This window comes from Stegostoma tigrinum, chromosome 6 (assembly GCF_030684315.1).
Source record: "Stegostoma tigrinum isolate sSteTig4 chromosome 6, sSteTig4.hap1, whole genome shotgun sequence".
NCBI lineage: Eukaryota > Metazoa > Chordata > Chondrichthyes > Orectolobiformes > Stegostomatidae > Stegostoma > Stegostoma tigrinum.
The window spans coordinates 82,715,341-82,738,963 of record NC_081359.1 but is presented as its reverse complement, the minus strand read 5'-3'; the positions used below and the strand labels follow the sequence as shown (position 1 = coordinate 82,738,963).

Here is a 23,623-nt window from a genome sequence, read left to right as displayed (position 1 = left end):
GCCTTCTTGAATCGCTGCAGTCATTGGAGTACGGGAAAACCGACAGTGCTGTTAGGGAGGAAGTTCAAAAATTTTGACTCCGCAATAATGAAACAATGGTAACATAGTTTCAAATTTTGATGATATATGAATTGGAAGAGTAATTGCAGCTGGTAGTGTTTCATGTATCTACTGCTCTTGTCCCTCCAGGAGGTTGACATCACAGGTTTACAAGGTATTGTAAAAGAATATTGGGTTAGTTGCATCTTGTGGATAGTACATACTGCTGCCATTATGAGTCATCGGTGAATGGAGTGAGTGTTCAAGGCGGTTAAAGGGGTGCCAGTCCAACAGGCTGCTTTGGCCTGGATGGAGTCAAGCTTACTGAGTATAGTTAAAGCTGAAGACAGCCTAACAAATGAAGTGTGTTTCACCCTACTCCTGACCTGTGCGTTGCAGATGGTGGTCAGGTTTTGGGAAGTCAGGAGGTGAGTTATTCACCCCAGAATTCCAAAACCATTGTAGCCACAGTAAGTATATGGCTGATCAATTCAGATTCTGGTTAATGGTAACCCCGAGATGTTGATTGTGAGGGATTTAGCAACGGCAATTTCATTGTATGTCAAGGATAAATATCATAGATGATAATGGGACAGAAGAACTCACAAAAAATATGGGCTGAAGCAGGAAACTCAATAGTTCAAACCAGTAAGAAAGGTCATAGGTGATCATCCATACCAACTCTACCTGCCTGTACCATATCCATATCTCTTGATTCACTTATCCTTAGATAGATTTCTCGATGCAAGTTCCCAAACCAAAAATGGACACCGTGAAATCACACAATGCACAGCAATTTGGCAGCAGTTAAAGATACATTACTTTTTAAAAATGATCAGATTTATGTTGTTTCTCTTCCTAGTTATCTATGGCATTCCTTATAGTAGTTCATTTTAGCACTCAGATTTCTCCAGCAAAAGTTGAGGATGAAAATGTTGTACCTTTTTTCAATTTGCAGATGATTGTTTAACATCATATAACAGTGATGTAACTTTAACTTACACCCTCCTCTAAGGGCCATCAGCCATCCTCAAAAATGTTTTCAAGTGTTGATTTTAGAATTTTCTTTTTAACACCTCAATACTGACAGAGGGAGGTGTTCCAATTTAACATTTACCTCAATGAAAACTGTCCATCAATTGCACTGACATTCACAAAATGTTGTGCTCTACCTTATAATGATGTTGCCTATAAATGTAGCCAAAACGTATTTGGTCTTTGTATTGACTATGGCAGTGTTTGCTGACACCTTCAACTGTGGGGAAACAATGCATGTGCAAAAAACACGCATGTGCATTCATTCAGGATGCACATGCGCACGTTTCCAAACACCTTTGTCATCACAGAATTTACACGTAATATCACACGTAAATGTAGTACTGCACTTGGGCATGGAAGTGTGAATTTTGAAATAGGGTCCAACAGTGGGAAGAAAGGTAGAGGGCAACAAGAAGGATCCCCAGGATGGCTCTGCATGGCCATCTCTCCTTTTCTCTCTCCTTTCTTCCATGATCCCACAGATTCTCTTTCCCAACCCCCTCCAGTTCTCTCCTGTGTCTTGATCTCCTCCTTCACTGATCACTATTTGTATGTGCATGCTCTGAATTCAGTAAACATAACCTTTGAGTATGCTGAGTGACTCCTGGTCAGCACAGTTGGCTGGGTTGTAATGCAGAGTGATGGCAACAGTGCAGATTCAACCTCTTCACTGGCTGAAGTTATCATGAATGCCCCATCATCTCAACCCTTCCCCTTAGCTAGGTGCAGTAACCCTCAGGTTAAATCACCACCAGTTGTCTAACCCTAATGAGAGAGCAGCCCTATGATACTCTGGGAACAATGGTCACTTTATTTACTTTACTCAATCGCTGAGCACCTCTCAGAGGTAAATAACTACACAAAGACACACAATTCTTTGTGCAAGGAGATTTCTTCTCATCTCAGGCCTAATTGGCTGCTCCCGCCCCCCCAGTTGAGAGATTAAGACTCCTAGCTCTAGACCCCCCCAGTCAGGGTGTTTCAGCGTACAGCACAGCAGAGTGTGCCACACAAATACTTTAATGAGGAGAAGCTTAAGATGTTTGCCAAAATAATGTGAGCATCATTGCAGAGGTCACATGACTGTGGCAGTCTGGAACAGATACTTGTATATGATTGCATTTCAATCCAAATATCCTTCTTAGATAAAAAAAAAAGAAAAATGTAGGTGCTATCATGTACATTTCTAGTTACCCAAGTTACCAATTATACACCCATTTTCAAACCTTAGCAGTTTGTTACCTTCATCGGTCTCTGCATATACATTGCACACATAATCCTTAAAACGTGTTGACTGTAGGCTACTCTTCCCAGTCTGCCTCACTGGGGTGCTAAACTCTCAGAGATGTTGACCTAGTCTGCTTAATTTCGTTTGGCACAATCTATTCATCCAAGAGATCAGTCTATTGAACGACCATTGCACTCCCTCTAAGGCAAATGTATTCTTCCTTTAGGCAAGGAATACAAGTCTCCTAGGCATGGTCTCACCCCAAGACCCTATTTGGGTTTCTTGACTGTTTTGTATCAATCTTCTTTGTAGACAAATAGGCGAGGATCAGTGTTGGGTCCACTGCTTTTTGTCATTTATATAAATGATTTGGATGCGAATGTAGGAGATACGCTTAGTAAGTTTGCAGATGATACCAAGATTGGTGGTGGAGTGGACAGCGAAGGAGGTTACCTCAGAGTACAACAGGACCTTGATCAGATGGGCTGATTGGGCTGAGGAGCAGCAGGTGGAGATTATTCTCGAAAAATGTGAGATGCTACATTTTGGAAAGGCAAATCAGGACAGAATTTATACACTTAATGGTAACGTCCTGGGGAGGACCTTTGTTTCCTTGAAAGTGGGGTCACAAGAAAACAGGATAGCGAAGGCGGCGTTCAGTATGCTTGCCTTTATTGGTCACTGCACTGGGTATGGGAATTGGGACGTCATGCTGCAGCTGTACAGGACATTGGTTATTCCACTTGTGGAATACTGCATTTAATTCTGGTCTCCCTGCTATAGGAAAGATGTTGTGAAACTTGAAATGGGTCAGAAGTGATTCACAAGGATGTTGCTGGGGTTGGAGTGTTTAAGCTTAAGTTAAAGGGAGGGGCTGAATAGATTGCGGCTATTTTCCCTGGAGCGTCAGAGACTGAGGAGGGACCTTATAGAAGTTTATAAATTTATGAGGGACATGGATAGGGTGAATAGCCAAGGTCTTTTCCCCAGGGTAGGGGAGTCTAAAACTGGAGAGCATAGGTTTAATGTGAGAGGGCCAAGGTTTAAAGGGACCTAAGGGATAAATTTTTCATGTCGAGGCAGGTGAATGTATGGAATAAACTGCAAGAGGACGTGGTGGAGGTTGGTACAATTACAACATTTAAAAGACATCTGAAAGGGTATATGAATAGGAAAGGTTTGGAAGGATATGGGCAAAATGCTGACAAATGGGACTAGATTAATTTGGGATATCTAGTCAGCATGGACAAGTGGACTGAAGGGTCTGTTTCTGTGTTGTATATCTCTATGATGCTATGACTCTGAATTAAATATAGCATTTGCTTCCCTAACTATTCGCTGTATATGCATTTTAACATTCTGTGATTCGTGTGCAATGACACCCATATCCCTTTATATTATATTATCCCTTACCATTTCAAAATTCTCTGCCTTTCTATCCTGTCTACAAAAGCACTCATTTCGCCATTCACCACATTATATTCCATCAGCCATGTTTTTGCCCACTTCCTTAACCTGTCTATATCTTTCTGTAATCTCCTTACATTGCTCTCACATCTTATATGAAAATGGTTGTTTATTCCAATCCTCTGGTTCAGTCCCCTAATACATTTCCCTCAATCCCATGAATCCTAGTTGTATGGAATAATCACCTTTGTGGCATGTTATTGAATTTTTTTTTAAAATTCGAAATCTACTACATCCATTTAAGATAAATCTTACCCTGGTTCACCCTGCTTGTTAGAGCCTCAAAAAGCTCAAACAGATTTGTCAACCACAATTTCCATTCTGTAAATTTGCACTGACTCTTCCTGATTGAATTATGACTTTCTAAATGTTCTGTTATTGTGCCCCTGATAATTAGGTTTTAGCATTTTTTCCATTGCACTGATAGACTAACTGGACAGTATTTCCCTACTTTCCCTCTCATTTCTTCAATAGAGGAATTATATTTGTTGCATGCCAATCTACAGGGACTAGAGAATCTAGGAAGGTCTGCAAACACAAAACCAACACAACTCTGTTGTCACCTCATTTAGAAATGCCAAAGTAGGCGTAATGCTCCAATGGACTCGTTGATTTTAAATCAGTAGAAGCTGATACTGGATCTACTTGTCTTTATTAAATGTTTTTGCCCGATATTTTACTTATTACACTTTGACATGCTAAATATTGTAGATTAATGCCACAATGCTGTCCTTTTATAAAATCTCCTCATCTATCAGTCTGAGCCAACCTCATAATGATGACATTTTTCTGCTAGTAACTTCTCCAGACGAGGCACACGTGCTGTAGAAAGTGCACTTTATTTGACCTCGTGCATATCCTAACCATACATCTCTCAACATTGATGTCTCACCTCGTTAACTTTAAACTGTTTCATCTTGTCGAAAGAGTTTATTTGCCTTTATTAACTCCCAGATCTTCTTGAAATGGATCTGTATAGTTAATTATGTCTATGAACACTGAAGTGCTGTTCACAATCTTTCCAACGTTTTCGTAATATGGTCCAAAAATTTTAATTTTCACTTTTCAGTAATATTTACTCCCAAATGTTGTTCCTGTGATTTTGCATATTATTGCTCATTTATAGATTAGGTAGAACAAATTGGAAAGGTCCACCACCTTCATAAAAGGGCAGGGGTATCATGAGACACAATTATCATTTGCTTATTCAATAAAAAATGCAGGCAGCGTAGCACTTTAATGCTGCCTGCTCATTTCTGTTCCTCCCAGCAGTCAGACCTAACTGTAATATAGCACAATCAGCAGAAGTCCAAAAATTGACCTTGCTGCTTAAGGCTAGCCACGAACCAGGAGGCCTGGGTTTCAAGTCCCACCTGCTCCAGTGCTGTATAATAACATCTCTGAACAGGTCAATTTAAAATAAACTAAAGCTAGCCTGCACCTCTTAAACGGCATCTGCTTTGTAGCTATAGCAGGTGCTACAAGTCCTTTGAGTCATAGAATCATAGAGTCATACAGCATGGAAACAGACATTTCAGTCCAATTAGTCCACGCCAACCATGTTCCAAACTAAACTTGTTCCCCGTACCTGAGCTTGGCCCATATCCCTCCAAACCCTTCTTATTCATGAACTTATCAAAATATCTTTTAAATGTTGTAAATGTACCTGCGTCCACCACTTTCTCTGGCAGTTCATTTCACACAAGAACCGCTCTAATAAAATTGCTGTTCGTGTCCAGAATAAATTTGCCTCCGTTGATCTTAAAACTATACCCCCTAGTTTTGAACACCCCCACCTGAGGGAAAAGACCCTTGTCATTCAGCTTATATATGCCCCTCATGATTTTATAAACCTGAATAAGATCATCCCTCAACCTCCTATGCTCCAGTGAAAAAAGTTCCAGCCTTTTCATTCTATTTTTAATAACTCAAACCTAACATCCATGGCAAAACCCTGGTAAATCTTTTCTAAGCCCTCTCTAGTTTAATAATAAATGGTTATGACTAAAATTGGGCCCTTGAAGTCAGAAACGGGTGAATGTATTATGGGGAACAAGGAAGTGGCAGATGAGTCGAATAGGTACTTTGGATCTGTATTCACCAGGGAAGACACAAGCAATCTCCCAGATGCAGTAGTGGCTGAAGGACCGAGGGTAATGGACGAACTGAAGGGAATTTATATTAGGCAGGAAATGGTGTTGGATAGACTGTTAGGTCTGAAGGCTGAAAAGTCCCCGGGACCTGATGGTCTGCATCCCAGGGTACTTAAGGAGGTGGCTGTAGAAATCCTGGATGCATTGGTAATCATTTTCCAATGTTCTATAGATTTAGGATCAGTTCCTGCAGGATTGGAGGGTGGCTAATGTTGTCCCACTTTTCAAGAAAGGAGGGAGAGAGAAAACAGGAAATTATAGACCGGTTAGCCTGACATCAGTGGTGGGAAAGATGCTGGAGTCAATTTTAAAAGATGAAATTATGGCTCATTTGGATAGCAGTAACAGGATAGGTCATAGTCAGCATGGATTTACGAAGGGGAAATCGTGCTTGACTAATCTTCTGGAATTTTTTGAGGATGTATCTATGAACATGGACAAGGGAGAACCAGTGGATGTAGTGTACTTGGACTTTCAGAAAGCCTTTGATAAAGTCCCGCATAGGTGATTGGGGAGGAAAATTGGGGCACATGGTATTGGGGGCAAAATACTGGCTTGGATTGAAAATTGGCTGGCTGACGGGAAGCAAAGAGTGGTGATAAACAGGTCCCTTTTGGAATGGCAGGCAGTGACCAGTGGGGTACCACAAGATTCGGTGTTGGGACCGCAGCTGTTTATGATATATATTAATGATACAGACAAAGGCATTTGAAGTAATATTAGCAAATTTGCTGATGACACAAAGTTGGGTGACAGTGTGAAATGTGAGGAGGACGTTATTAGAATACAGGGTGACTTGGACAGGCTAGGAGAGTGGACGGATGCGTAGCAGATGCAGTTTAATGTGGATAGATGTGTGGTTATACACTTTGGTGGCAAGAACAGGAAGGCAGATTACTATCTCAATGGAGTCAAGTTAGGTAAAGGGGAAGTACAACGAGATCTAGGTGTTCTTGTACATCAGTCAATGAAAGCAAGCATGCAGGTACAGCAGGCAGTGAAGAAAGCTAATAGCATGCTGGCCTTCATAACAAGAGGAATTGAGTATAGGAGCAAAGAGGTCCTTCTGCAGCTGTACAGGGCCCTGGTGAGACCGCACCTGGAGTATTGTGTGCAGTTTTCGTCTCCAAATTTGAGGAAGGACATTCTTGCTTTTGAGGGAGTGCAGTGTAGGTTCACGAGGTCAATTCCCAGAATGGCAGGGCTATCATATGTTTGAAAGATTGGAGCGACTGGGCTCGGAGCCACTTGAGTTTAGAAGGATGAGGGGGGATCTGATTGAGACGTATAAAGATTATTAAGGGATTGGACACTCCGGAGGCAGGAAGCATGTTTCCGCTGATGGGTGAGTCCAGAGCCAGAGGACACAGTTTAAAAATAAGGGGTAGGCCATTTAGAACAGAGTTGAGGAAAAACGTCTTCACTCAAAGTGGTGGTTATATGGAATGCTCTGCCCCAGAAGGCAGTGGAGGCCAACTCTCTGGTTACTTTCAAGAAAGAGATAGATAGAGCTCTTAAAGATAGTGGAATCAAGGGTTATGGGGATAAGGCAGGAACAGGATACTGATTGTGAATGATCAGCCATGATCAGAAAGAATGGTGGTGCTGGCTCGATGGGCCGAATGGCCTACTCCAGCACCTATTGTCTATTGCCGATTGTCTATAATATCCTTTCTATAACAGAGCCACCAGAACAGCACAGAGTAACTCCCGAAGAGGCCTCACCAATGTCCTTTACAACCTCAACATGAACAGAATGTAGCCTGGGAAAGTGAAAAGAGTAGCTGGCCATGGGAGAGCGCAGACAGCCAGGTTTTCCAAAGCTGCAGGAGGTATATTGATGCAGCATGTGAAAAGGTGAAAGAATGTGTAGAGGCTGACAGGTCCTCCAAATACACACTCTAGGAACAGAAATCTGCTCAGCTCAGTAGGAGGTGGGCGCCGGCCATTCCCACCAAGAATCTGGATGCCATATCACAAGAAAAAGGTTATCTCAGCGTACAATGCAACCTCGATCAGACGGGCCAATAGGCTGAGGAGTGGCAGTTGGAGTTTAATTCATGTAAATGTGAGGCATTCCACTTTGGTACGGCAAATCAGGGCAGGACTTATACACTTAATGGTAGGGACATGGGGAATGTTGCCAAACAAAGTGATCTTGGGGTGCAGGCTCATAGTTACTTGAAAGTGGAGTCACAGGTAGACAGGGCAGTGAAGAATGTATTTGATATGCTTGCCTTTATTAGCCAGTGCATTGAGCGTAGGAGTAGGGATGTCATGTTGCAGCTGTATAGGATGTTGGTTAGGCCAGTACTGGAATACTGTGTTCAATTCCGGTTTCCCTGCAGTAGGAAAGATGTTGTTAAACTTGAAAAGGTGTAGAGGAGATTTACAAGGATGTTGCTGGTATTGGAGCTTCAGGGAAGAGGTTGAATAGGCAGGGGCTATTTTCCCTGGAGCGTCGGAGACTGAGGGATGAGGTTTATAAATTCATGAGGGGCATGGATAGAGTGAGTAGTCACGGTCTTTATCCCAGGGTAGTGGAGTCCAAAACTGGAGGGCATAGGTTCAAGGCAAGAGGAGAAAGATGTAAAAGGGACCTAAGTGGTAACTGTTTCATGCAGAGTGTGGTGTGCGTATTTGGTGAGCATCCAGAGGAAGTGATGGAGGCTGGTATAGTTACAACAATTAAAAAGGCATTTGAATGAGTACATGAATAAAAAGGGTTTAGATGGATATGGCCCAAGTACTGGCAAATGGAACTGGATCAAATGTAGGTTATTTGTGTTGGCATGGTTTAGTCGAACCAAAGCATCTATGTCTTTATGACTGTAACTTTAATTATTTCACACATATAGTCAAGATCAAGTAAATGCATATTTAACTATTCAAGTACAAACTTCTTATACAAATGTGAACTGATGCATTTTGAAAGATCGAATTCAGGTGCAAATTATTCAAAAAAATGGCAGAACCCTTAGGCACATTGACAGACAAAGAGATCTGGTTGTACAAGTCTGCAAATCCCTGAAAGTGGCAAAAACTGCGAACAAAGTGGTCAAGAAGGCATACAATCAAATAGGACATTCAAATGAGTGATAATGGGAACTGCAGATGCTGGAGAATCCAAGATAACAAAGTGTGAAGCTGGATGAACACAGCAGGCCAAGCAGCATCTCAGGAGCACAAAAGCTGGCTTTTCGGGCCTAGACCCTTCATCCCATGTCTAGGCCCGAAACGCCAGCTTTTGTGCTCCTGAGATGCTGCTTGGCCTGCTGTGTTCATCCAGCTTCACACTTTGTTATCTAGGACATTCAAATGAATCATTTTGTGAGCAAGGGTGTCTTCAGGGGAAAGAAACCTTCATGTTTGTACTGAGCCGATGCCAGTGGCATAAATGACCCCTGCTTTATGATCTTTGAGTGGTCAGTGTGTTCAAATCTCATGTTGCTGGTGGTTACAGCTGGGAAGGTATTTGATGGAACTGCCATGGAGACATCCAACCAGAATAAGTCAATTTAATTACTATGCTAATAAAGCAACAAGTGTTTGAAGTGAATGTGTTTGTATGGAATGGTGCGAACATCAGATTTTTCCATGATTGCCCCTGTAGTTAGTACTCTGTCTAGGACAGGACTTCCCAAAGTGGGATTTGATTCCCAAGCAGAGTCTAAGCTGATGTTTTGGGTCATAAACTCTGAGGCAGGAATGACTTTCCTTCCATGATTCACTCTCCGGCACTTCACTGCACACTCCCTGCTGTCATTAGATTTCCTCACTCACCTCTCAGATTTATCGAGGCAGCATGACAAATTTCACTCCTCAAAATGGGGTAGAAGTCAGAAAAAGTTTGAGAAGCACCAGGCTAGACTCATACCAGAAGAATGACCATCCAGTATTGCACCATCAAGTATAGGCGTCTTACCCACATTTCGCTGTGTTCACCAGGTAAAGGCGCCAGCATATTTTTGTGGTCGTATTTCTTCTCACTGGAACATTCAGGCCATTTTAACTCAATGAAAATAAATTTCCTTCCAAAATTCTTTTTGAAACCACTCTGACCCTATCATGTTACTGTGCTGTCTTACTAAGACCAGGGTTAATTACAACTCTAAGGCGTTTACTAATTAGTTAAAACTGGCAGTGACAATCCTGGCTTTGTTAGCATTAGGTATTAAGCTTTTTGTTATGAGTTAATACACATGTTTGGTAGACATGCTGAAGTATCCATATATTGGAGTGGACATTTTTGTTTTGAGTGGTATATTCCTAAATGGTTTCACTGGTGTACAGAAAAATATATTGGCCGGTGATCTCCACAAATAAACAGGAATAGAACTGTACAGGCCAAACACATTACAGTCAGACCAACAAAACCAGCTTTTGAACTCTGAAGCTTTTGTGACTCATTTTTCCTGCTTGTGTTGATACATTTGGTAACACTGCACAGTGGCTGGGATTGACTGAATGAGAATGGAGGAGGCGGGGAGTACTAATTTCAGTAACATCTGCAAAGCATAAGAAAGTATTTGGCGATGACATGGGTGGAGTGGGGTAACAGCAGAAAAGTTTTACGATTTGAACTCTCATCAGCTCTTTTTTGGATAGTTTATTTGTATATGGTCAAAATACGATATGCCATTTTGAGTGAGTATATCATTTCGCTTGTTTTTTTTTATACCTGTCACTGTGGTGAATTGTCACTATCATAATTCTCTAAATTTATATTTCAAGTTGATCGTGCTATTGCAGCTAATGTGTAGTACTAGCGATGCAAGGCTAGCTGTATCAGTTCTGAAGGGGAGCAAACTGGGCTTGAAATATTAACTACTTTTCTGCACTACATAAGTCACTAGACCTACTGTGCTTCTCCAGCGCTTTCTGTTTTTTTTATGTGAGCCCTATTAGGCAGTCTTCCTACAGATGTCTAAATATTCACCTTAAAAACCATATTGTAAGAGATCTTATTCTGTGGAATCCTCAAATGTTGACTAAATCAAACCAGAATGTGTGGACCTTCTACTGGGGTGACATTCAACTGGTTTACTTGTGAGCATTGCAGGTGACTGGGTGATCATAAAGAGTAGATTGGTTTTAGATCTTGTTTGGAGATCATCTAAGGGGAGCAACCCTGAGGAATCAAGAACAAACTACCTCACAGTGCCAGGGACCCTGGTCAATTCCTTGAGAGTGTCTGTGTGGAGTTTGCACAATCTCCACGTGCCTGTGTAGGTTTCCTCCAGGTGCTCCGGCTTCCTCCCACAGTCCAAAGCATGCAGTCTAGGTAGATTGGCTGTGCTAAGTAACCCAGAGTATCCAGGAATGTGCCAGTTAGACAGGTTAGCCATGTAAAATGCAAGGCTACAGGGATGGGTTAGGTCTGGGTGGGATGCTCTTTGGAGGGTCAGTGTGGATTTGATGGGCCAAATGGCCTGCTTCCACACTGTATGGATTCTTTGATACTATAATTTCAGTTATTCCTCACTAGTAAGGAGCTCAAGAATCTCACATTTGAAACTTGATTTAGTATCTGCCCTTGAGTACAGCACAGCAGACAGGGTCTGAACTTTATTATGTATAGCTGCTTGCTCTATCTTGGTTGGTAACTGATATTCAGTATTGGCAGTCCTGATGTCAGTTACACAGAGAACTGAATCCATCTGATGAAAAATAAACACAGCAAGCATTGGGAAATAAACAATTTATATAATTATTTGAGAGAATGCAAAGGAGTTTAAAAATTTAATAATGCTGCTTCAATTTCTGTTGCCAAATATTCCCTCTGATATCTATATTCTAGCCGTGAGTTATTCATGTTTAATTATTTGAGAACTGGACATCAATTATTGTGAATTTCGTGTTGGGTTTAAGCTAACATTACTTGGATAATATGCCTTTCTGTGAACTTGGCCAGCATTTGGTGGGTCACCTGCACTGATCAGTAGCTTAAATACTGTTACCTAGTGGTCTTTAGCTGTGTTAACTTTCAAGCTCACCTGGAGTATTGTCAAGTTGAATCAAAATTTATACTTTTTTCTTATAGGCACTGCCATTGAAGTTGAGCCAGGAGACAGCTGGTGAGTTTTTTTCTTTACAGCCTCACAGTCTGAGCTCATTTTCTTACCTTCAATAACCTTTAAATTTGTTATGTAGGTGACAATAAAAATGCAGCCATTTCTCTGTAGATTTATGCTATGAGCTACGTAGGGAACATGTTATATATTTTTTCAATCTCTAGTAAATTTACCAACAAGTGAAACTTTCTTCTTTATTTTACTGTAGGTTGTAAACAGTTTCAACCTAGTGGTAACGAGAATGCCGCACACTGTTCTGGCATAGCTTTATTGTTTTCTGAAATACAACCTTTTTTTAAAACCTGTAAATTATAAGGTGGAAAATCTCTTATTTTGAGTAGCAGTATTATATATTTCAAGTTGCAGGCAAAGTATTGTAATTTGGTGAAAAGCGTGCTTTTTTAAAAAAAATTATCTCTAGCTGTTCCTAGATCAAAGTGTACAATAATTTAGGTTTGAGAGAAATCTGGGCAACACTTAAGTGCCACATTAGCTAAATTATCTTGTTAATATTTTTGTTTAGTCCCTCAAGACTAATATTATTTTGAATCTTTTATACATTTTCATGGTTTAAGCTGTTATTATCCTAAAACTACACCTGCTGAACACTTTTCTGAGAATATTTCCTGGTTAAATTATTGTGTTTCATGTTTACCCTAATAAAAGGAATTTAATTCACAGTTGGAAAACAAAGCAAAGCACAATCATTAGTTTTACCTGGCCTTCATATACGGCCCTGCCAAGATAATACATTTGACCACGTTTAACTTTTAACTGCTTTGTACAACATATCTTTTATCATCGCCTTCAAAGGCTGTGCTGAAATATGCATTAGACATTGCCTCCATAGGCATTGAACACCGTACAATCATTAGGTGAATTTCTTCCCTGATTCAAAGGACAAAGTGCCATTTGTGCCATTTTCTGTTAGCGTTCCCATTTATTCCTGGCATTAGGTGGATTGAACACTCTGCACAGCCATAGAGCCCTGCATTTTGTTTTCACACTGCTGCCCACATGTTCCCTCAACCTGGTATGGTCCTGCTAAAGCCAGAAGTATATAATTGTAATATTTGAATATCAATAATTGTTGCTATGTCACTGCAGCTATAAATTCACCTCTCCACTAGACAGGAATTTCTAAACAATGTCATATATTTCCACTTAGAGCAGTTTGGCAGTATAAATATGGTGTGAATTTCACTGCTTAGTCCAGTTCCATTACCATATATCAGGAATATTGCTCCACTAAGTCAAACTGGCAATAAAAGATATTCTTATAGGCAGCCTGATCAGTATTACATTTATGATAACAGATGTGTTCCTTTCTGGTTGGGAGAAAACTGGATGGTGGAGCACATTTCTAGGTTCAAGGCTTAAATCCAGCGTGACTGATGTTGTAGAAAATCTGCTCTGTCTGATCAGGATCGTAATATGGAAGGAAATGGATAATTTTAATCCACTTCTCAATTCTGTTGTTGTTTTCCACCATAGCCTACAATAGAAATTTAATTGCTGTTCACATTCATTGAGGCCACAGGAATGTTCATCGAGTCATACAGCATGAAAACAGACATTTTGGTCCAAATTGTCCAAAATCCTCTGACAGATTGTTCCATACGTGCATCACCCATTGCATGAAAAAGTTCTCTCTCAGGTCTTTTTAAGATCTTTTCCATCTTACTTTAAACCTATGCCCTCTAGTTTTTGACTCCACACCCTAGGAAAAAGGCTTTGGTTATTCACCCTATCCATGCCCCTCATGATTTTATCAACCTCTATAGCTCACCCCTCAGCCTCCAACGCTCTAGGAAAAATGCCCCAGGCTATTCAGCCTCTCCCTATTACTCCAAACAATCCATTCTCCACCTTTATAAATCTTTTCTGCACCCTCTGAAGTTTAACAACATCCTTCCTATGGAAGGGCAATCAGAATTGAATGCAGTATTCCAAAAGCAGCAAACACGATATTCCAAAACTGGCCAAACCAATGTCCTTTGCAGCTGCAACATGACCTCCCAACTCCTGTACTCAATGTACTGACCAATAAAGGCAAGCATATCAAACACCTTCTTCAGCACTCTGTCTGCCTTTGACTCCACTTACAAGGAACTATGTACCTGCACTCCTACGCCTCTGTTTGGCAACACTCCCCACAGCCCTACTATTAACTGTATAACTCCTGCCCTGGTTTGCCATAACAAAATGCCATACTTCATATTCATCTAAATTACACTCTATCTGCCACTGCTTAGCCCATTGGCCCATCTGATGAAGGTCTCATTGTACTCTGAGATAATCACCTTCACTGTCCACTACACCGCCTATTTTGGTGTCATCTGCAATCATACTAACCATACATCCTATATTCACTTGCAAGTCTTTTATTTAAGTGATGAAAAGCAGTGGACTCAGCACTGAGCCTTATGGCACATCACTGGTCACAGGCCTCCAGTCTGAAAAGCAGCCCCCTATCATCACACTCTGTCTCCTACCTCAAAGTCAATTTTGTATCAAATTGGCTAGCTCCCCCAGATCCTATGTGATTTAAGCTTACTAACCAGTCTGCCATGCGGAACTTTGTCGAACACTTTGCTGAAGTCCATATGGACAGCATCTCCCATTGTGCCTTCATCAATTTTCATTGTCACTATAAAACTTTAAATATGTCATTCTGTTGTAGTCAGTAATTCTTACCTGAAGTTGGTCAGACTACAGGGTGCTGTACTCTGGCTGGGCTGCAGTATATTGTACCTGGGAATACTTGAGACAGACACAGTGTGGGTAAAAGGACTCCCATTCATTGGAACTCACCTTAACCAGTATAAGCATTAAGTATAAAAATAAATCTTAGCCATTTCGTTGTCTAATTTTGTCACATTCCTCCCTTAATATTTACAAGCGTATGGAATAGTAGAATACTCCAACAGTTGCAATATGACCTCCCAACCCCCATACTCAATGGACTGACCAATAAAGGCAAGCATACCAAACGCTGCCTTCAAATGTCATGTCTACCCATAACTCCACTTTCAAAGAACTGTGAGCCTGCACTGCGAGGTCACTTTGTTCAGCAAAACACCCCAGGACCTGACCATTAAGTGTACAAGTCCTGCCCTGATTTGCCTTTGCAAAATGCAGCACCTCACATTTATCTAAATTTAACTCCATCTGCCACTCCACGCTTCAGCAAAGTGTTCGGTGACGTTCCACATGGTAGACTGATTGGTAAAGTCAGATCACATGGGATGCAGAGGGAACTAGCCATTGGATACAAAATTGGCTTCAAGGTAGGAAATAGAAGGTGGTGGTAGAGATTGCTTTTCAGACTGGAGGCTTATGAACCAGAGGTGTGCCACAAGGATCCATGCTGAGTCCATGGCTTTCTGTCATATATATATATATAAGATTTGGATGTGAATATTGGAGGCATGGTTAGTAAGTTTGCAGATAACACCAGAATTGGAGGTGTAGTGGACAGTGAAGAAGGTTACCTCAGAGTACCACAAGATCTTGATCAGATTGGTCAATGGGCCAAGGATTAGCAGATAGAGTGTAATTCAGATAAATGTGAGGTGCTGCATTTTGAAAAGGCAAATCAGGGCAGGACTTATACGCTTAATGGTAAGTTCCTGGAGAGTACTGCTGAATAACGAGACTTTGGAGCGCAGGTTCATAATTCCTTGCAAGTGGAGTCCTAGGTAGACATGATAGGGAAGAAAGTGTTTGGTATGCTTGCCTTTATTGGTTAGTGCATTGAGAATAGGAGTTGGGAGCTCATGTCATAGCTTTCAGGACATTGGTTTGGCCACTTTTGGAGTACTGCGTACAATTCTGGTCTTCCTCCTGTGGAAGGACGTTGTGAAACTTGAAAGGGTTCAGAAAAGATTTATTAGGATGTTGCCAGGGTTGGAGAGTTTGAGCTATAGGGACAGGCTGAAGAAGCTGGGGCTATTTTCCCCGACGCATCAGATGCTGAGGGGTGACCTTACAGAGGTTTATAAAATCATGAAGGGCATGGGTAGGGTAAATAGGCAAGGTCTTTTTCCTCACATAGAGGAGTCCAAAATGAGAGGGTATAGGTTTAAGGTGATAAGGAAAAGGTATAAAAGGGACCTAAGGGCAACATTTTTACACAGAGGGTGGTGCATGTATGGAATGAGCTGCCAGAGGAAGTGGTGGAAGCTGGTACGATTACAACATTTAAAAGGCATCTGGATGGGTATATAAATAGGAAGGGCTTAGAGGAATATGGGCCAAATGCTGGAAAATGGGACTACATCTATGAAGGATATCTGGTTGGCATGGACAAGTTGGACAAATGGGTCTGTTTTTGTGCTAGAGATCTCTATGACTCCATGACCATTTGGCTCCTTAAGCCTCTTCTGCCATTCAATAAGATCATGGCTAATCTGTTTGTGTTTTGCATTTCACATTGCCATCTGCTCCTCAGTAATATTGATTCCCACACCAAACAAAAATCCAGCAACCACAGTCTTAAAAAATATTCAACGTCCCCACTCCTTCTGCCTTCTGAGGCAGAGAGTCCCAAAGTTGCACAACTTCTGAGAGAAAAACCATTCTTCTCACTTTTGTCCGAAAAGGGCCGCCCATAATTTTAAAGCAGTGCCTCCTTGTTCCGGGCTGATCCACGTGAGAAAACGTCCTTTTCCACATCTACCTTGTTAAGTCCATTCAGTATCAAATACTCTTCAATCAAGTCATGTCTCACTTTTCTAAATTCCGGTAAATACATGCTTAGCTTTTCCACATTATACTTGTAAAGAAACCCATTCATTCCAGGTATCAACCCAGTAAACTTCTTTTGAACTGCCTCTGAAGCATTTATATCCTTCCTTAAATAAGCAGACCAAAACTGCACATAGTATTTCACTTGTGTCTCATCAATACCTTGTATTATTGAATAATTTCATGCTCAATTCTTCTCATTTTAAAGAAAACATCCAATTCATTTTTCAGATTATGTGCCATATCTGTATACTAGCCTTTTGAGAGTCATGCACCAGAACATTTAAATCCCTCTGCACCTGTGAATTTTGCAGTCAATCTGTACAAGCTGTACTCTCCTTTTCATCTTTCTACGAAAAGTAAACGACTTCAACTTTTCCCACACTAAACCCCAAATGCCAGATTTTTGCCCACTCATTCAACCTACTAGTTTCATTCTCTCGATAGATATCTATCTACACCACATTCTCCAGGATAATTAGGAGTTGTCTAGTCATCCACTTGCAAATTCCACAAACAAATTTTAAAAACCCGTGAGCACGGCCAATGAGCATCTGTGGGATATGTAACATAGTGAGAGGCATCACAATCTAGTCAAATCCTAGCCTTGGAGTATTTAAAACTGTACAGAAATGATGGCATGACTGCAGGAGCTGCCCTGCTAAAGCTAACTCTGCAGAAACAGATTATTAAATCTGGGACCTAACTGCATATGGCTGGCTTAGAATTACACCGCAGTGGATGTGACCAGTGCCTCATTACTTTATAGGATTTACTTCCTGATCTCAATCTTCTAGTGACCATTGTTGCCAATGAAAACCATGTCTAGGCATGTCGAAGCAATATCTTATTTACACACCAGCTAATAACCCTTTAATAGTCCCCAAAAGCATTTACTTTTAAAATTACATTTAATGTTTTACAACAGAAATATGGAAATTTACCTTCCTAGCTAGTCGGCATTCTGTGCTTTGCTTTAACAGCACTGCTTCAGTGCGAATGCCAGAAATATAGATGAAAGTATATATCAAAAAAATGAATTCAAATTGTATTCGTTTACAATTCTCAATTAATTGATTTGTCACCTAATCAGCGTACAATTTACAGAGTCACACAGCAAAGCATTCAGTTGTTATTCAAATGGGCAAAGAGGGATGTTAATCACCACTACCCCTGATGCTTCTCAGATCCATTATTAAGTGCACCTCACAGTACCACAATCTGTATTGTAACTCTAGCGTACCTGGTGCAGAGTAAAACAAGGAGCCATTGATTAATGTGTTTCATCCTATTGAGTACGCCAAACATTAGTAAGAACGCCAGCATTTCAATTTCTAACTTCCCATCTTTTCCAATCATCTTCATGTGCAAACCTTTTCAAATAGATCACGTTACAAACTTGCAAGTTCTGCTTTGAACAGAAATTCTCAGAATCAGTGGTCATAAATGTCATGTTGTTTTGAAACGGGTGTGAGATGACAACCTGGTAACTCTAGAACTTGAAGGCTTGACCCCCATCTAAAAAGTGAATATCAGAATTTATGCTTTTGTTCATAATTTCTTTCACAAATTCTTCACAGGAATATTCTAGAATCAAGTTACTTTTAAATGTGAAGTTTTTGAAGTAATGCATATTTTTTAAAAGTATTTTAAAAGGCATTGAGATGAAAAGTAGTTAAAATGCTAACATATTAAGCGTTGTTGTAGTTTTCTGAAACAAAAAAATAAGCAATTTTACTTCCTATCAGGCAACTGGTAAATGCCTTATTATTATGTAGCGGCATCCCTCGTCACGATCGCTCAGTAGTTCTTGTTAGGCATAAGGCTTCCCACTTTATCTTAAGAAAATGGATGGATAAAAAGACAGAAGCTGACTGCCAGCTAGTCTATCAAACAGAAATACGCTTGGGCAAGTTTTGACCAGTTTCAGAAGAGTAGAATGTAGCATTTTGTTTAAGTCAAGTCCAGGCTGAAATAAGTGAATTAATTCTGAACTCTTGCTCTGGATGTTTGTCAACTGTCTCAGAAATATCATCTAGTCAGCAACTCTCTGTTGTTGAATTTAATGCTTACCTTGTCTCCACTACCTCCTTTTAGTCGCTTGTGATGTGTGACTTACAAGTTGGAAGCCAACAGTCTGTCATTCCAGAGGGCTTTATGACACAACTGTGTCGTGTGACCATACAATCAGTCACATGTTCTGTTCCTGAAAGAGATTAATCACCCAGTTGGACTTTTATAACAATCTGGTGGTTTTCATGGTTAAATATTTTCTAGTCCCAACTCAAAAATTATTTAATATATCGAATTGTTTACCTCATCGAGTATGCACCGTGCCTCCCCAACACCTCTATCCCACAACCTTGCACTCAGCAGTGGCAGGAGTGTTTGCCTGGTGCAGGCACTATCTGACATTTATGCCATGGCACCATATTTAAACCCCAGTTGTGCACTATGTCAAACACTGGTAGCATAGTCTGAAGGAGCCACCCAAGTCAATGTAGGGTTAGCACTAACACTCTGGAGGGTTGTGTAGCAGTGCCCACGTTAACCTCCGTGAATAGAATGTGAATACAATTGCTGCCCATGGCGCATGCCCTGGTATGTTGGAGAATGCTGACCAAGATGGATACTCAGGGAAAACGGTGGCAAGCCGCAGGCATCAGATACCCACTTAGATTTTCCTGTCAGGAATTGAAGCCATCTAGTTTCTTTCCACTGTCTGGGAAAACAGGCAACTGTATATAAATAAGGTGAGGTTAGGTAATAGTGAAATGCTAATGCGTGCAGTTAGGCCTTTGCTGCTCATTAGCAAGATTCTCGTCTCTCTGTTAAAACCATTATGGAAAGTCATAGTATTTTTTCCCAGCATTGAAAATCTAATTTTTCTGACCTCATCATATTTTCCCAACTGAGTCACCATTGCCTATTTTGTTCAGAGGATGGGAAGTTTCTGCCCATTATTACTGTGTTAAGATGTTTTAACATAAATAACAGAACTATCAACAGCTGTAGATCTCAAGAAGGTGAGATAATTAACAGAAGAACTGGATGGATGATGGAGTTGTATGGGATGACAGTGCAATTTGTATACCTTACAGGGAATACAGGCTCAACACTCTTATTCAGAAAGAAATTGGATATATGCTTGATAAGAAAACATTTGCAGAGCTATGAGAAAAATCAGGATAGTAAGAATAATTGGATATTTCCCGCAAAGAACAGCACAGTCACCGCAGGACAAAAGACCTACTTCTGAGCTGTATGCTCCTGCAATCGCTTCAGCCATCTCTGAATTCTTATTAGTATATGTGATGCTACACCTTGTGATGCTAATACTGCCTTGTCATGACTGAAAACAGCATAGACAAACAGGACTGAGGCACTGTCACCGTCTTTATCCATTTGTATAATTTCTCCACATGGTGTTGATCTCAGTTTCACAGGACTATCAAATAGTTCATGGCAACTGGCCAGAATGTCAAATGAAAGCTTACTGAATTATCAGCAGCCTGAACATTCTGCACTGCCATAGGACCAGAATAAGACAAGAATATGTCAATTGCTGATAAGATCAAAATAAATGCCACATATCAATATAAAGCTTATATTACAGACTACAGCCCTTTATGAAGCATCACAAAAATGTGATAACCAAAGGTTGCATTTACGAATGTAATGTCAACTGGGAACATTGCATTACAATGCTTATTCGATGCCATACTGAACTCTTCCAGTCCACATTAACCATTGGAACAGAGATCAGTAGAGGAGTGTTGTGTAATCACATTGGTGATTTGGCATGCTCGCCATTGCTGGGTCAGCACTGGGAATAAAGACTGGCACCATAAAGGGTTCAATTCTTTCAAAGTATGAAGAAATTATACTTTGTTTACAAACTTGTTTGAAATGCCGTCGGAAGACAAAAAAATGTGGAAGGACAAAAGCTAAAATGGAGAGAGAGGTAGGCCGCGTGCTGTCAGTGTGCTCTTTATAACTCTACTGAGGCAGGCCCACGGGATCACCAATTAAACAGGGTGTTATAGGGAGGGTAGGATATGATGATAAAATATTAAATACTTCATTTTCCCCATTCCTGGAAACTATTCAGAATGCCTACACTGCTAATAGCGTGGGACAAAATTAACCATTTTTGTGCCAATATATGAAAAATGTAAAGCATGGCATCTAATTAAGTTTATGTAGTGTCCACAAAATATTTTTACTTAAAACCATGATATCATTTGGGGAGGCCACACAAGAATTTTGTAGCTTGGCAAAGTTGTCTTATGATGAAAATTGTACGTAAAAATAACATTTAAAATTAATAGCTAACTGAAACCATGTTAAAGCATTTGATATGTTTACTTCTTTTTTGAGTCTCTACAGATTGCTGGGAACATTGCTACACTAACTGGAACAGAATACTAATAGAAGCATGATGCAGGGCTTCTAATAGGCAAGCGTTAGGTCGATGAGACTGCAAGCAGCTGCTTAATGATGCTGCATTGCAGCAGAGAATCGTAGTCCTTGAATGCCCTTGCAGTTCTGAGAGTGAAGTGTAAGAGGACCTGCTGTGGAATTCAGTGTCAGTTCTGCTGAACCAAAGCATATCTATTAATAACACCGATATGTTTTAGTTACTTCAAGAATGGTAAACTAAACAGAAAACAAATTTATTTTTAAAAGTGGAAGAAAGGAATATATACATGTACAGTCTTAAATAAGTATCTATTTAGGTAAGACATAACAAAGTGTGGAGCTGGATGAACACAGCAGGCCAAGCAGCATCTTAGAAGCACAAAAGCTGACGTTTCAGGCCTAGACCCTTCATCAGAAAAGGGGGATGGGGAGATGGTTCTGAAGTAATTAGGGAGAAAAGGGGGAGGTGGATCAAAGGTGGACAGAGGAGAAGATAGGTGGAGAGGAGACAGACAAGTTAAAGGGGCGGGGATGGAGCTGTAGAGGTGGGTATAGGTGGGAGGTAGGGAGGCTCAGTCCGGGGGGTGGACAGACAGGTGAAGAGGGCGGGATGAGGTCAGTAGGTAGGAAATGGAGGTGCGGCTTAAAGTGGGAGGAGGGGATAGGTGAGAGGAAGAACAGGTTAGGGAGGGGGGGACAAGCTGGGCTGGTTTTGGGATGCAGTGGGGGGAGGGGAGATTTTGAAGCTGGTGAAATCCACATTGACACCATTGGGCTGCAGGGTTCCCAAGCGGAATAGGAGTTGCTGTTCCTGCAACCTACGGGTGGCATCATTATGGCACTGCAGGAGGCCCAGGATGGACGTGTCATCTAAGGAATGCGAGGGGGAGTTGAAATGGTTCGTGACTGTGAGGTACAGTTGTTTGTTGCTAACCGAGCATAGGTGTTCTGCAAAGCGGTCCCCAAGCCTTTGCTTGGTTTCCCCGATGTAGAGGAAGCCACAATGGGTACAGCGAATGCAATATACCACATTGACAGATGTGCAGGTGAACATCTGCTTGATGTGGAAAGCTATCTTGGGGCCTGGGATGGGGGTGAGGGAGGAGGTGTGGGGGCAAGTGTAGCACTTCCTGCAGTTGCAGGGGAAAGTGCCAGGTGCGGTGGGGTTGGAGGGCAGTGTGGAGCAGACAAGGGAGTCACATAGAGTGTGGTCTCTCCGGAAAGCAGACAAGGGTGGGGTTGGAAAAAATATCTTTAGTGGTGGGGTTGGATTGTAGATGGCGGAAGTGTCAGAGGATGATGTGTTGTATCCAGAGGTTGGTGGGGTGGTACGTGAGGACGAGGGGGATTCTCTTTTGGCCGCTATTGCGGGGGTGTGGGTGGGTGAGGGATGTGTTGCAGGAAATGTGGGAGACACGGTGAAGGGCATTCTCGACCACCGCCAAGGGGATGTTGCGGTCCTTGAAGAACGAGGACATATGGGACGTACGGGAGTGGAATGCCTCATCCTGGGAGCAGATGCGGTGGAGGCGAAGGAATTGGGAATAGGGGATGGAATTTTTGCAATAAGATGGGTGGGAGAAGGTGTATTCCAGGTTCTGATGATGGGTCTAGGCCCAAAACTTCAGCTTTTATGCTCCTAAGATGCTGCTTGGCCTGCTGTGTTCATCCAGCCCCACACTTTGTTATCTTATAATGCAGGTAGCTGTGGGAGTCGGGGGGAGGGGGGAAGTGGGAGGAGGGGGGGGGGGCTTGAAATGGATATCAGCAACCAATATTATAGTATTTACTTATTAGATTATCTATCTATATTTATCTATTTATCTATAATATTTATCCATTCACACAATCAGGGTACAACTGGCTAGGAGGCATTTATTGCCCATCCTTAATTTCCCAGCAGGCAGTTCAGAGTCAATCACATTGCTGTGAGTCTGGAGTCACATGTAGGCCAGACCAGGTAAGGACAGCAGTTTCCTTCCCTAAAGAACGTTAATGAACCAGATGGGTTTTTCTGACAATCAACAATGGATTCACTATCATCATTAGATTGTTAATTCCAGATATTTATTGAATTCAAATTCCACCACCTGCCCTTGCAGGATTTGAACCCAGGTCCCCAGAACATTATCTGGGTCTCCAGATTAACCGTCCAGCAATAATACCATTCTCCCTGTGTCTGCATGGGTTTGCTCTGGGTTCTATGGTTTCCTCCCGTCATCCAAAGACGTGCAAGTCAAGTGGATTGGCCATACTAAACTGCCCAAAGTGTCTAGGGTGAGAAAAGCAGGGATTGGGCTCTTTGGAGCATTGGTGTGGACTTGATGGGCCAAGTGGCCTGCTTGTACACTGTAGGGACCGTATGAGTAACAAAACATCTGGATGCATAACTGCCCATGCCCTCGCCTATTGCCAATCTAACATCTTTGAGGCTTGCCTTCCCGTGCCGCAAT

General features: G+C 41.4%; 1 protein-coding gene across 1 annotated transcript in view; it reads left to right on the top strand.

Annotated features, from left to right (window-relative positions):
* LOC125453193 (stAR-related lipid transfer protein 13-like) overlaps window positions 1-23,623 on the top strand; it is a 464,022-nt gene that overhangs the window by 205,468 nt on the left and 234,931 nt on the right. The window contains exon 4 of the mRNA XM_048532431.2: window positions 11,969-12,002. Coding sequence (XP_048388388.1) covers window positions 11,969-12,002 — 34 coding nt within the window. The remainder of the gene's footprint in view (window positions 1-11,968; window positions 12,003-23,623) is intronic.